We start from the raw sequence: 14,726 nt of genomic DNA on the forward strand, positions 1-14,726 counted from the left end.
TGTGTGCGGTTGTGTGTGTGTGTGTGCGGTTGTGTGTGTGTGTGTGTGTGTGTTTGTGCGGTTGTGTGTTTGTGCGGTTGTGCGTTTGTGTGTGTTTGTGCGGTTGTGTGTGTGTGTGTGTGTTTGTGCGGTTGTGTGTGTGTGTGTGTTTGTGTGTTTTTGTGCGGTTGTGTGTGTTGTGCAGTTGTGTGTTTGTGTGTGTTTGTGCGGTTGTGTGTTTGTGTGTGTTTGTGCGGTTGTGTGTTTGTGCGGTTGTGCGGTTGTGTGTTTGTGCGGTTGTGTGTTTGTGCGGTTGTGTGTTTGTGCGGTTGTGCGTTTGTGCGGTTGTGCGTTTGTGTGTGTGTTTGTGCGTTTGTGTGTGTGTTTGTGCGTTTGTGTGTTTGTGCGGTTGTGTGTTTGTGCGGTTGTGTGTTTGTGCGGTTGTGTGTTTGTGCGGTTGTGTGTTTGTGCGGTTGTGTGTTTGTGCGGTTGTGTGTTTGTGTGTGTGTTTGTGCGTTTGTGTGTTTGTGCGGTTGTGTGTTTGTGCGGTTGTGTGTTTGTGTGGTTGTGTGTTTGTGTGTGTTTGTGCGTTTGTGCGGTTGTGTGTTTGTGTGTTTGTGCGGTTGTGTGTTTGTGCGGTTGTGTGTTTGTGTGGTTGTGTGTTTGTGTGTGTGTTTGTGCGTTTGTGTGTTTGTGCGGTTGTGTGGTTGTGTGGTTGTGTGGTTGTGTGTTTGTGTGTTTGTGCGGTTGTGTGTTTGTGCGGTTGTGTGTTTGTGCGGTTGTGTGTTTGTGTGGTTGTGTGTTTGTGTGCTTTGAACGGTAAATCTTCACACATTGTAGAACCAAATGAACAGAAGCAATGTTGGATCTGGTTTGATAAACAGTGTCAGACTATGGAGCCGAATTCTGCCCAGTTCTGTCTAATTTGGACCCTGTGGGTTAAGGTTAGGGTGTAGATGTTGAGCCCTGCTGGACTTGTCCCCCCCAGACACCCACGTCGTGTGGCAGAGGCAGTCCAGAGCAGCGCTCATTTCGGGACAGACAGAAGTACTTTGAGATTGATGTGAAGCAGCAAACACCAGACAACAAACCCAGACCTCGCATCTCGCTCGTGGGTGAGGATGACCTGAAGAAAATGAAGGAGGAAGAAGGTTTGTTTTTGTCTCGTATTGCTGTGTTGCTTCATCTTTTGTCCAGACATCTCCTCAGGATCTTTCACGTATGCTCACAAATCAGTAAAATTATTAGCTACATTTAAAAGTTCTGTCAACACAAACATGGCTGTGATTTGTGAACCATCTGTTCCGATGACCATAGCAAAGCGAATTGAGCAAAAAGCACGGGAGTACTTGCTGGATGAGGATGAGGATGATGAAGAGGAAGATTTGGCAAAACAGGTGGCAGCAATGAAAGCTCAGGGAAAGGTGATCCTAGATGGGGTGGAATACAGCGTGGAGTCCATTGGCCGCCACTCTTCTACTCCACCCAGGCAGTGTGCCACACCTCCCAGTTACTGTGGCAGCTCAGGGTAGGGCACTCCCCTCCTTATCTTATTACATATGTCCTACTTATGTTGCTATATTTCTATATGTCTTGAAAAGGATGTTATGTACAAATTTGAAACAATATTTTAACACTTGGACACTTGGGCACACCATAGACACACCATAGACACTTGGGCTGTTGGATTTGATGCTTCCAAACTCTAGACTCATCAGTGGAATAAATAAGTTATTGATTTAGTTTGGACTTGATTGCTAGCTGGTGCTCAGCTGTAATTGTAGCTGTAATTACACTGATCAGTACATCACTTCATGATTTATCTTGCATATATTTACCTTTGCAGGCTATAATAATCTTTAAATAATGATAATCTTTTTTTATTTTTTTTATTTTTTATAACTGACTCGAACCCTATATTCTCAAGGACTTCCTCTGTAGATGGCAAAGGTGATTCGCAGCGAAACTCCATCGAGGACAGCTATAGACTTGACCAGAGGCCCAACTCCATGACTGGGTAACCACACAAACCACACTTTATCGATTCTGTCCGATTTATCCATGCTTTCCCTTGATCTCTGTGACGTGTCCGGTGTGTGTTCATGTGCGTGTGTGTTCATGTGCGTGTGTGTTTGTGTGTGTGTGTGTTCATGTGCGTGTGTGTTCATGTGCGTGTGTGTTCATGTGCGTGTGTGTTTGTGTGTGTTCATGTGTGTGTGTGTGTGTGTGTGTCCGGTGTGTGTTCGTGTGTGTGTTCATGTGCGTGTGTGTGTGTGTGTCCGGTGTGTGTTCATGTGCGTGTGTGTGTGTTCATGTGTGTGTGTGTGTGTGTGTTCATGTGTGTGTGTGTGTGTGTGTGTGTGTGTTCATATGTGTGTGTGTGTGTGTGTTCATATGTGTGTGTGTGTTCATGTGTGTGTGTGTGTGTTCATGTGTGTGTGTGTGTGTGTGTGTGTGTTCGTGTGTGTGTGTGTGTGTTCATGTGCGTGCGTGTGTGTGTGTGTGTGTTCATGTGCGTGCGTGTGTGTGTGTGTGTGTCCGGTGTGTGTTCATGTGTGTGTGTTCGTGTGTGTGTGTGTGTGTGTGTCGTGTGTGTGTTCATGTGTGTGTCGTGTGTGTGTTCGTGTGTGTGTCGTGTGTGTGTTCATGTGTGTGTCGTGTGTGTGTTCATGTGTGTGTCCGGTGTGTGTTCGTGTGTGTGTGTGTGTGTGTGTGTGTGTGTGTGTGCAGTCTGATCCCCATCTATGCCGGCGAGTCGATTGCCCCCATCCGCACAGCCAAGGCCGAGCGGCGGCACCAGGAGCGTCTGCGCATGCAGAGCCCCGAGCTCGCCGTGGCTTCCGACAAGGATCTGTCACCCGCCGAAAAGAGAGCCTTGGAGGCTGAGAAGAGGGCCATGTGGAGGGCAGCTAGGTAACGCCAGCCACGCCCCCACACGCCACGCCCTGGCTCAGTCCAGGAGGAACTGCCCCCCCTCAGGCACAGGCGCCATTTTGATTCTTGTTCTGTGCGGTGCAGTTCTCTTCATTTCATCTCTTCCTCTGTGGCCGAGTTTGTATTGTTTCTCAAGTAAATGAAAACTTTGTGAACTGACCTTCCTTGGGGTAAACTCCTCTTGAACCTCTGTGTGTACTTTAAGTTTTCACTTTTATTTGTGGGTTTGGGTTTCCGAAGTCGTTCTGAAAGATCAATTGTCAGATCATTCAATCAAAATTTATTTATATAGTGCTTTTTACAACAGCTGTTGTCACAAAGCAGCTTTACAAGTGTCCGAGTCCAAACCCCCAGTGAACAAGCCAAGGGCGACAGTGGCAAGGAAAAACTCCCTAAGACCATGAGGAAGAAACCTTGAGATGAAACAAGACTCTGGGGGGGAACCCATCCTCCTCTGGCCGATGACGGTCACCATAACGACAACTAAAGAGATAGTAAAACAAAGAAAATATGGGAAGGATAAATAAATCTCATCTTGGTGTGTATTTATATACATGAGTTCTCTATGTATTTCCTATTCAGTCCTAAACATCCTGATGGTTGGTAATAGCAGGGCAGAATTGGGGGTGGTGAGAGGGTCCAGTGGCTTTTTCCTTCATCCACACTGGTTAGTCAGGCAGTGGATTGATCCTTCCTCATAGTTGGTTGGGTAGGAGGTGACTGGCCCAGGATGGACCTCGGGAAGGGCTCTTCTCTCCTCGGGTAGGCAGGCACCCATATGGAAAAATAAAACAGGGAAAATTAGCTCTGTATAAGGACCTATACAGGACAGATGAGATTATAAACATTTCTGGAGTATGGCAGCAACTCTGGCATTAAATTATTACAGCCTAGCTAAAAAGGCAGAATCAGAAGGTAACATAGACTTGGAAGCATTCTGAGACATTGGCATCCATTAACTAAATAAGTGGGTTTTCAACCTAGACTTAAAGATTGAGACTGTGTCAGAGTCTCTGACACATTCTGGAAGGTTATTCCATAGTTGGGGGACCTTTTAAGAAAAGGTTCTTCCCCTTTCCCCTCTTCCACCTTATTAATTGTTGGAACTAATAGGAGGCCAGCACCCTGTGATCTTAGTGGACATGGTGGTTCATAATAGGAAATAAGTTCCTGGAGGAAATCGGGAGCAAGCCCATGCAGTGCTTTATAAGTGAGTAGAAGAATTTTTCAATCAATATGGAATTTAACAGCCAATGCGGGGCTGATAGTACTGGCCTGATATGATCAAATTTTCTAGTTCTAGTCAGAACTCTGGCTGCGACATTTTGAACTATTTGAAGTTTAGTTAGATTCCTATATGAGCATCCTGACAGTAATGAGTTACAGTAGTCTAATCTGGAGCTAACAAAGGCATGTACCAATTTTTCTGCATCATGCTGTGATAATACATTTCTTATCTTGGCAACGTGGCGGAGATGTAGAAAAGCTATCCTAGTAGTATTATCTATGTATTTATCAAATGATAGGTCAGAGTCGAGTATGACGCCTAGATTTTAGGCTACTGCGCCAGGTGTAAGGGGGTAGTCTGCGAGATTAATTATCATTTATTAACATTAGATCTGGTATTTTCTGTCTTGCAGCTTTTGGGCCCAGAAGGAGAACTTCTGTTTTGTTCTCATTAAGTTGGAGGAAGTTTAGCGACATCCAGCATTTAACATTTCTTACACAGGCCTCAATATTTCCTAAACTGAGTTTGTCATCAGGTTTGGCTGATATGTAAAGTTGAGTGTCATCTGCGTAGCAGTGAAAGTTGACACCATTTTTGTTTATAATGATGCCCAATGGTAGCATATATAATGTAAATAATAGTGGTCCTAAGATGGAGCCTTGCGGGATTCCATATTTCACTTTTGTGCATTTGGACGGAGTATTATTGAGCTCTACAAACTGATAGCGATTAGTTAAGTAAGAATTAAACCACGAAAGGGCTGTGCCTGAGATTCCAACCCAGCTTACTAACCGTTCTAGCAAGATCCTGTGATCTATTATGTCAATCTGCACTAAGATCCAGAAGCACTAGTACATAGCTTTGATCTGAGGCCAGAAGGAGATCATTTGTTACTTTATCTAGGGCTGTTTCAGTACTGGGTGGGGCCTAAATCCAGATTGGAACTTTTCAAATATGTGATTCCTATGCAGATATAAGCATAATTGCTTTTTCTATGGTCTTGGATATAAATGATGTGTTTGAAATGGGTCTATAATTAGATAGTACATTTGGATCAAGATTTGGTTTCTTGATCAGAGGTTTAATGACTGCTAATTTACAGGATTTGGGCATGTGACCTATTGTAATGGATGAGTTAACTATAGTTAGAAGAGGTTCAGTTCCAACTGGTAATACCTCTTTTAGTATTAACTGAGGCTAGTGTGCTGGTAGTACAATTTAATGATAATTATTTTCTCCAGTTCTGATTGTGGTTGTGGTGAAAAGCTTCAATTGTTTCTCCTAATGCAAAATTTTGTTCAATATCGACCAAACCAGGGGTGCTCATTACGTCGATCGCGATCGACCGGTCGATCGCGAAGGAAGTGTCGGTCGATCGCGAAGGAATGTGCGTAGATCGCGTCACATAAAATAGTAGTAGATGAATCGCACATCTGCACTGACCCCGGTAGATCTTTCTGACTTGGTCATCTTATAAGTAGCTCGCAAGCTGAAAACTGTGGGCACCCCTGGACCAAACTGACTAGTATCGACTAGTAATTTATTAAGACATTACTATTGAGGTTTCCTGGAATCTGAGGTTCAGCGCCTCCTTTATTTTTTGTAAGTTTAGAAATAATACTAACAAGAAATCTAGGATTGTCTTTATTATTCTCGATCAGTGAGGCTAAGTATTCTGAGGGTGCTTTAATGAGTGCCCGTTTGTACTTAATAATGCTATCCTTCCAGGCACAGTGGAATACTTCCAGCTTAGTGGTTCGCCATTTCCGCTCTAATTTACATGCTATTTTAAGTTTCAAGTTTGGTCAGTGTACCACGGGGAAGCTTTTTAGATCTAGCCTTTTCATATTTGAGTGGAGCTACTATAAATAGAGCTGATCTGCAAGTATTCACTAAGTAGTCAGTTAGACTATGTAACTCCTCTGGATCCGATGGTGAGTAGGCTAATGCAGTTAAATCAGGGAGGTTTTCTATAACCTGTGTTGCTGTTGATGAATTTATCAATCGCTTTATACCAGAGACCGTATATATAAGTGGACTGGACGACCCGAGTGAAAAGTGAAGCCTCCGTGAGTCAGCTGCCCTCTAGTGGCTGGCTGCAGTACAACGTTTTAACCCTGCTCATTCCCATGTAAGTGAACGGGCCGGACGAGAAACTTTGAATTTTTATTACACGTAAAATAAGTTTTTTGAGCAATTATATTTTGTCAATTCTATAACACCCCATTGCGTTAATATCTTTCCCAGTGTTTTTCTCTACGATAAACAGATTTTATAGAAGTTATTAAGTGTTACTTAAAGGGGTGTGGCGATAAGGTGATTGACAGTTAATAGCTGCGTTGATTGACATCTAATACCAGACGCTCAAACATGAATGCCCTCAACAGCAAAACTATCAAAACTCTCTACAGCAGTATTAAAACCTTTTACATTTGTTTATTTTGTAAAATGTCAAAAGTGTCTTTATACCACACCTCAATGTCTTGATATTTGACTAGCTAGCCAGATGTTAACTTTAAATAGTCACTTGGACATTTTTTTCAACATTACTTAATCACATTTAAAATAGTTTTATTAGATGCAGCACAATATAAGATGCCTTATAAAAAAGATGCCTTAATTGTCAAATTTGATCAAGCCAGTCCAAAGATATTCAAATTTAAATCGGCCCTATTTTTTTATGCAGTTAACCTAAAACAAAATGAAATCTTGTGATCAAGAAATGTGCTCTAGTTTTAGCATGTGGTTTTTCTTTTCCGTGTCCACCGTGATCATGGTTCATTGGACCAACACGTTGTCTTGGGACCCTTAAAAAACTACCTTAAACTGTACAGACTGGGATAAAACTTCAGGAAACAATAAACAAAAATATAATGTAACGGTCCACTTATCTATTAATATCTTTTGAACAGTCCAACAATGTTTTTGAACGGTCCAAACACGAAGGTAAATTTCAAGCAGGCTCAAAAAGAAACAAGCACGAAATGCGAATTCTTCTAACGGGATGAGAGAAAGCGGTCATTCAATTACGACATATTACGAAACTCTGGGAAGAACCTCATATAAACCGATGAAAACAGCGACCTTGTTTAGACAGTGCGACCGGAGGAAAATGGCCGAGGCTCAATCATTATCATGTGGGGAAATCCAAGTAACTACTTTAGATCCTCTCAGGTTAGCAAATTGTGGTAGCTAGTTCGAAGTATATATATATATATATATATATATATATATATATATATATATATATATATATATATATATATATATATACACTACCGTTCAAAAGTTTGGGGTCACTTAGAAATGTTCTTATTTTAGAAAGAAAAGCTGTTTTTTTTCAATTTAGCTAACATTAAATGCATCAAAAATACTCTCTATACATTATTAATGTGGTAAATGACTATTCTAGCTGTAAACATCTGGTTTTTAATGCAATATCTACATAGATGTATGGAGACCCATTTCCAACAACCATCATTCCAGTGTTCTAATGGTACATTGTGTTTGCTAACTCTGTAAGGAGGCTATTGGATATTTAGAAAACCCTTGAAAACCCTTGTGCAAGTAGGTTAGCACAGCTGAAAACAGTTTTGTTGATTAGAGAAGCTATAAAACTGACCTTCCTTTGAGCTAGTTGAGAATCTGGAGCATTACAATTGTTGGTTCGATTAAACTTACAAAATGGCCAGAAAAAAACAACTTTCAATTGAAACTCGACAGTCTATTCTTGTTCTGAGAAATGAAGTCTATTCCATGCAAGACATTGCCAAGAAACTGAAGATTTCCTACAATGGTGTGTACTACTCCCTTCAGAGGAGAGCACAGACAGGCTCTAACCAGAGTAGAAGGAGAAGTGGAAGGCCCCGCTGCACAACTGAGCAAGAAGACAAGTACATTAGAGTCTCCAGTTTGAGAAATCGACGCCTCACAGGTCCTCAACTGGCAGCTTCATTAAATAATACCAGCAAAACGCCAGTGTCAATGTCTACAGTGAAGAGGCGACTCCGGGATGCTGGCCTTCAGGGCAGAGTGGCAAAGAAAAAGCCATATCTGGCTAATAAAAGAAAAAGATTAATATGGGCAAAAGAACACAGACATTGGACAGAGGAAGATTGGAAAAAAGTGTTATGGACAGATTAATCAAAGTTTGGGGTGTTTGGATCACACAGACGAACATTTGTGAGACGCAGAACAACTGAAAAGATGCTGGAAGTATGCCTGACACCATCTGTCAAACATGGTGGAGGTAATGTGATGGTCTGGGGTTGCTTTGGTGCTGGTAAAGTGGTAGATTTGAACAAGGTAAAAGGGATTTTGAATAAGGAAGGCTATCATTCCATTTTGCAACACCATGCCATACCCTGTGGACAGCGCTTGATTGGAGCCAATTTCATCCTGCAACAGGACAATGACCCAAAGCACACCTCCAAATTATGCACAAACTATTTAGAGAAGAAGCAGGCAGCTGGTGTTTTATCGGTAATGGAGTGGCCAGCGCAGTCACCAGATCTCAACCCCATTAAGCTGTTGTGGGAGCAGCTTGACCGTATGGTACAAAAAAAGTGCCCATCAACCCAATCAAACTTGTGGGAGCGGCTTCTGGAAGCATGGGGTGAAATTTCTCCAGATTACCTCAGCAAATTAACAGCTAGAATGCCAAAGGTCTGCAATGCTGTAATTGCAGCTAAGGGAGCATTCTTTGACGAAAGCAAAGTTTAAAGTAGAAAATTATAAAAAAAAATAAATAAATAAAAAAATTTTCTACCTTGTCTGGACTATATTTCTATTCATTTTGGAACTCATTTGATAAATAAAAGTATGAGATTTCAGGGAAAACACAAAATTGTCTAGGTGACCCCAAACTTTTGAACAGTAGTGTGTGTGTGTGTGTGTGTGTGTGTGTGTTTGTGTGTGTATATGTATATATATATATACACAGTATACACTAAGGATGTATATCTAAGTATACACTAAGGATGTATATAAGGTAGATTCGATACACATCTCGATGCACTGTCACCGAAACGATATAACTGCGATACTCTGAAACCCCTTGCGATACGATGCGATACAAATCACTCCTGTTCACGATATGATGCGATTTAAAATGATTTGATAACAATATGACTTATTATATGAGGATTCAGTTTGATAAGTGATCATTCGATACAGTTAGTTGAGGTTTGAGGATGTATTGGCCTAACCCATCAGTTTTCTTAACTCAATAGCACAATTCTACTTTACTCTCTAACAATTTAAGGGATGTATGCATCTGGGGTGGGTTTCCCGAAACATTTGTAGCGATAAGTACTTCATAACCTCGTATGAAACGTATGAGGTTAAGAAGTACTTAGCGCTAAGAACGTTTCGGGAAACTCACCCCAGGTTGTTTTCAATGGAGCAAAACCAATACATAATATAAAAAAATGCATAATTCAGTATATTCAGACAGAGCATTAATTTATTCAAGTGAATTACAGTGGTACCTCGAGATACGAGCTGCTCTATATACGAGCGATCCAAGATACGAGCACCGAGACGAGCAAAATTTCTGTTCGACACCCGAGTGCACGCTCGAGATACGAGCATGAACCACTAGGTGGCAGTACAGTACTATATGGAAAAAAAGAAATCATTAATCAGCTCAAAGACACACTCAAACGCTTTTCTTTCTCTCCCTCCCCCACAACCTTAGGTTCAAAAACACAAACATACCTGTATGTGTGGAGATGACGTCATTTAGCGCGTTCTAGCAGCCAATAGCGTTTTTTAAATTCTTATACATGTTGCGTGTGCCTTTATTAATAAAGAACATGTCTTTTTTTTCCACATTTACGCTAGTTTTGTGACTTTTAGGGACCGGAACCAATTACAATACTTTACATTGTTAAATTGCTTCCAGAACTGAGCAGTTCGAGATACGAGCACGGGTCTGGAACGGATTAAACTCGTATCTCGAGGTACCACTGTATTCAGTTATTTTCTCCATCTATATTTATACAAAACGTTTAAAACATAAGATGAACAGTTTTTAAAAGTATCGTATTAACATAGTGAAAATTATGATCTGCAACACTACTGTCTGCTAGACTTACGAGGGTGTAGCGGCTGCAGAGATGTCCACACCGTGCCGTCTTTTCATGTGTGTCGCCAGGTTCGTTGTGCTACTAACGTATTTGATAGTCCCATTTTTAACAGATTGCGTGCATCTTGTCAAGTTGAGCACATCGCTTAAAAAACCCGAAATATTGCCTGTGTCTTTTTTGGTGCATTAAATATCTTTGTCGTTGCTAATGCTCTCATTTCCCTCCATCTTTGTTGTGTACGTCTGCGTGTTTGCGTCAGTACCTGAGGACACGATGGTGCATTTATGTTGCATCGAAAAAAAAAGAAATCAATAAAAATAAAAAGTATGTTGCCTCTGTAAATACGTTAGAATAAGGATTAGATACTGGAAAACAAAACACCCGATTTAACCATGGTATTTGCAGATGCAAAAAGGCTAGAGTCGATGCACCGTAAATTCGACCGCAAATTAAACCCGATACACGTTGAATCTACCGGTGCAGTCGAATCGCAGACATGTGTGCCGAATCACCGATGTGAATCGGTGAATCTCCCCATCCCTAGTATACACATACAAGATGAATTATGTATATATAGTTGGTCATTCACATTAAACCTCAAACTATTCCTCCTTTGTGTAGGTCATTTCAGTCGTCATCGTACAGCAATTTGTAATTCGTAGCAAGACTCCGCTGAAAGTCAAGCACAGTCCTGCCTACCGGTTCTAATGCGCATGCTCTGGCTCCAGTTTTCATCTACTGCGCAAGCGCATTCAAGATGGCAGCGTCCGTGCGGCCATCTTGGTGGCTTCAAAAATTCACAATGGGAGTCAACGGTGACGTACCGTCCATTATATATACGGTCTCTGCTTTATACACTGCCGAGGAGATGAGCGGGTATCTAGGTTAAGATGAAGTTCGGATTGGACTAGATAGTGGTCGGAGATTGCTGTGGTTTGCGGGAGTATATTTATATTATCTACGTCGATACCCAGCGTTAAAATAAAATCTAGTGTATGATTACGGTAATGTGTAGGTCCTACTACGTTTTGTTTAATGCCGACAGAGTTCAATATTGAAATAAAAGCCCTTGTCAGTGGATCCTCCGCATTATCAAAATGTATGTTAGTCTCCTACCATTATTAATTTGTCATTGCATACCACAAAATTTGCTGCAAAATTGCTGAAATCGTTTAAAAATAAATCACCAGATTGAATCCAAGTTTCTGTTGGACATAGAATATCAATTTTCTTGTCGGTTATAATTTCGTTCACAATAGCTGCTTTAGAATTTATCAGTTGAATATTGATTAATCCGATTTTCATATCGGTCATATAGGTGGTAATAATCGGATGTGAGGTTTGAATATTAGTTAAAATCTTAGGACGGACTATTTTCCTATGATTTAATTTAACCCGGGGCACAGACACAGTCTCAATTGTGTGGGAACTTGGTGACGCCTCTAAGCAGCTCGCAGACGGTCAGTTTAGCCTGTTTGTCTGCGGCCTGGTCGCGACTCTGGACAGTCAACAGCTCCTAGTACTACTCTGCCCACTAACTAGCAGGCTATGGGCTATGCTGCAAGATAACAAGGCGGCGCCATCCCGGGTGGGGTGGACACCGTCCCTGCCTAAAAGACCAGGTTTGCCCTCGAATGCTTTATAATTATCAATAAAGCCCACTTGATTTTCGGAGCACCACTTGGACATCCAGCTTAACAACGTGAGCCTGCTGCAGGCCTGATAGTTTTCAGGCGCCACGCCGGAATTCCGGCATACCGACATGTCCGCGAGAAAAAAAAAATTTGAGGGGGGGAAATATCAGTCAAATCATAATGATAAACCACACGCGCGTGCATGCTATCTGTTTTGAGGCCGAAATATGATCCTTATGAGGTTCCCAAGTTATGATTTTTCGTGGTTACTACACATCTCCCTTTTACTGTATAAAGCCTCGTTTGGACCTAAGTGGTTCTGTGTCGTAAATGGAACTTGGTGTTTGGTGTGCGCGGCGTCAGGATTAGTTAAACGCAGCTATGGATAAAGGTATTTGCCAAAAAGCTAGCTTTAGGATAGGATAACTGCGTATAGTATGTTATTTCTGTACAGTATGTACGTATGTTCCGATTTACACCGAAAATCGATTTACGACGGATCAACGTCGTAACCCGGGGTCCGCCTGTATTTCAGACATCGGAAGAGCTTCAGAGGTAGATACAAGATAAATTCAGTATTTTATCTTTATTCTGATCAAGTTAAATTTTTATCAGAAATATGAGTGTTTTTTTTGAGCCGGTACAGGTGGTCAGACAATCTGGTTCATCCTGGCCGCCTTACGGCGTAAGGTGTAATACATGAACAAAAGCACAAAATGTATGTCCTAATAAACAAACACAAAATATTTATTAAATTTATAAAATTTTATATATAAAAACTAACTATAATCATAATACTTGTAATTCTTTTAAACTTTATTTGCATAATTTCTTTGAGTTGTCTGGTATCCTATAATTTACTAACAGTAATGATTTTAACATATTGTGTCTAATCTAAATCTTTAGGTTACAGCATTTTCTCAGAATATTAATAGAAATTCGTTTTTTATTTCACTATAATGATTACCTGACTTATTTATTATTAATTTAAAGATTATTTATTAAATATTCTAAATATGGTACACTAACACTCCACACCCCCTCGCTCAGAAAAAGTTCAGGCTCAGGAATTTTTCCCACTATCACCCCTGCTGCTGTATTGCTCATCGCCACACCGCATTGGGATGGGACCAGAGCAGATTACCACATTGGACATCCTCTGGGCTAATTTAATCACCTCTTTAATATTACCCTTAGTCACTTCTGATTGCCGCAGACATATATCGCTGGCCCCTACACGTATAACTTTCCTAGAAAATCTGCTGTGGCTCCTGGTAAACAACTAATTGTAACCACTGGAGCCCCTAAAGGAAAAGCTACCGTCATTGGCCAAATGATAGTTGATAGTCACCTATGACCAGAGTCCGTGAGACAGGCTCCTCAGCGGGTGTTTCACTGAGCGGGGCAAACCTGTTGGACACGTGAACCGGTGAGTGGTGCTCTGGTGAGCTAGCGCTGGCGTTAGCGTTAGCTGCAGCCCTCACTCTCCGACTATGCCGCCGAGACATCACCCATGCGCCCTGCTGTGAGGGCTCTAATACCGGAGTGGCAGAGGCAATAGTTCTCCCTGTACTATACAATACTACTGAACACCGGAGTTGCGGAGACACTAGTTCTCCCTGTACTATACAATACTACTGAACACCGAAGTTGCAGCAGGCGCCTCCACAGCTGGCGTCTCCACAGCTGTTACTGACTCCTGCTCTCTTTCCCTCAATAATGAGTGGACGCGGCACTCTAAACTTTCCACTTTCACCACGAGAGAAGTAACTAACTGGCACCTCTCACAAATGCTATCGATATTGCTGTCGGTGGCGAAAGGGTCTAAGCTAAACATTCCACATTCCGAACAGGCAAACCACCATCCATAGATAAATCAGAAACTTACCGCATTTAGCCGATTTTAGGGACTTATGCTAGCAGACTAACGAACAGATAGTTGGTCTGTGGCCGGAATAATCAACTGCTCATCTTGACTATGGTAGAATTACCTGTGAAAATGGTCTAAGAAGGCAGTACGAAAATAGTTATTACAATTTCGAAAAATTATCGCAAAATTATGAAAAAAAATAATTAAAAAAAAACACTCCGCAGCAACGCCAGCAGGAAGCCCTGCTAAAGACAGTATATACAATACTGCAGTGGACCAGCAGTGTGAAGCTGAATTCTGTAGCTGGGTTGAAGGTTCAGCATGTTCACACAGTCACTGAGAAGGAAGGCCATGGGGACACCTTGATGTCCTGGAGTCAGTGTACTTGAAAATGGGGTGGTTGAATGCTTAGTGCCTAGAATACTGACATGATGAATAATCCTGTATGACACCTACCTGTCTCAGCCCTACCTGTGCTAACCTGTGTACGAGTCTTTCTTGTGCTAAAAACATTTTAAACATGCTACAGCAAAAGTGGGAGATTATGACGCTAATTTTCTGTTTTGGTGTGCAGATATAATAAATTGGAGAGAGAGAGGGAGAGAGAGCTTGATTCTGTACTGCAGATGCATCTTCGGCAGCCCAAATCCTGAATTTCCAGTGTCCCCTTGTGATTCTTACTGTCTGTCATAGTGTTTTATCTTCCATCTGTACCTTCTTCTCCCCTCCATCTCCCCTATCTCTCTCTCTCTCTCCCCTCCCCCCACACTCTCTCTCCCCCTGTTCCTATATTTTGTCTTCCTCTCCTGTTCTCCTCTCTGGTTGGCTGCTCCCAAGGCCTTATGGTCTAGAGGAAGACGTTAGGCAATATGAACAAGACCTGGCAAAGAGGCTGTACCAGTCCCGTGTGAGGGCGTCGCTAGGCAACTCTGCAGCCCCACCTACTACCTGCTCCTCTTCCTCTCAGCCCAGGTCTGCCCACCCACAGCATC

The 14,726-nt window shown here is 41.8% G+C and overlaps 1 protein-coding gene across 24 annotated transcripts in view; it reads left to right on the forward strand.

The window, feature by feature from the left end:
• scrib (scribble planar cell polarity protein) overlaps positions 1 to 14,726 on the forward strand; it is a 119,568-nt gene that overhangs the window by 89,833 nt on the left and 15,009 nt on the right. For 20 of the 24 annotated variants that reach the window (XM_076984794.1, XM_076984797.1, XM_076984783.1 and 17 more), the window contains 5 exons: positions 968 to 1,130; positions 1,297 to 1,507; positions 1,907 to 1,996; positions 2,710 to 2,892; positions 14,572 to 14,706. In XM_076984794.1, the coding sequence (XP_076840909.1) occupies positions 968 to 1,130; positions 1,297 to 1,507; positions 1,907 to 1,996; positions 2,710 to 2,892; positions 14,572 to 14,706 (782 nt within the window). The remainder of the gene's footprint in view (positions 1 to 967; positions 1,131 to 1,296; positions 1,508 to 1,906; positions 1,997 to 2,709; positions 2,893 to 14,571; positions 14,707 to 14,726) is intronic. The other 4 variants (XM_076984795.1, XM_076984798.1, XM_076984808.1 and 1 more) reach the window with 1 other exon arrangement.

This window comes from Brachyhypopomus gauderio, unplaced genomic scaffold (genome assembly GCF_052324685.1).
Source record: "Brachyhypopomus gauderio isolate BG-103 unplaced genomic scaffold, BGAUD_0.2 sc34, whole genome shotgun sequence".
Classification (NCBI taxonomy): Eukaryota; Metazoa; Chordata; class Actinopteri; order Gymnotiformes; family Hypopomidae; genus Brachyhypopomus; species Brachyhypopomus gauderio.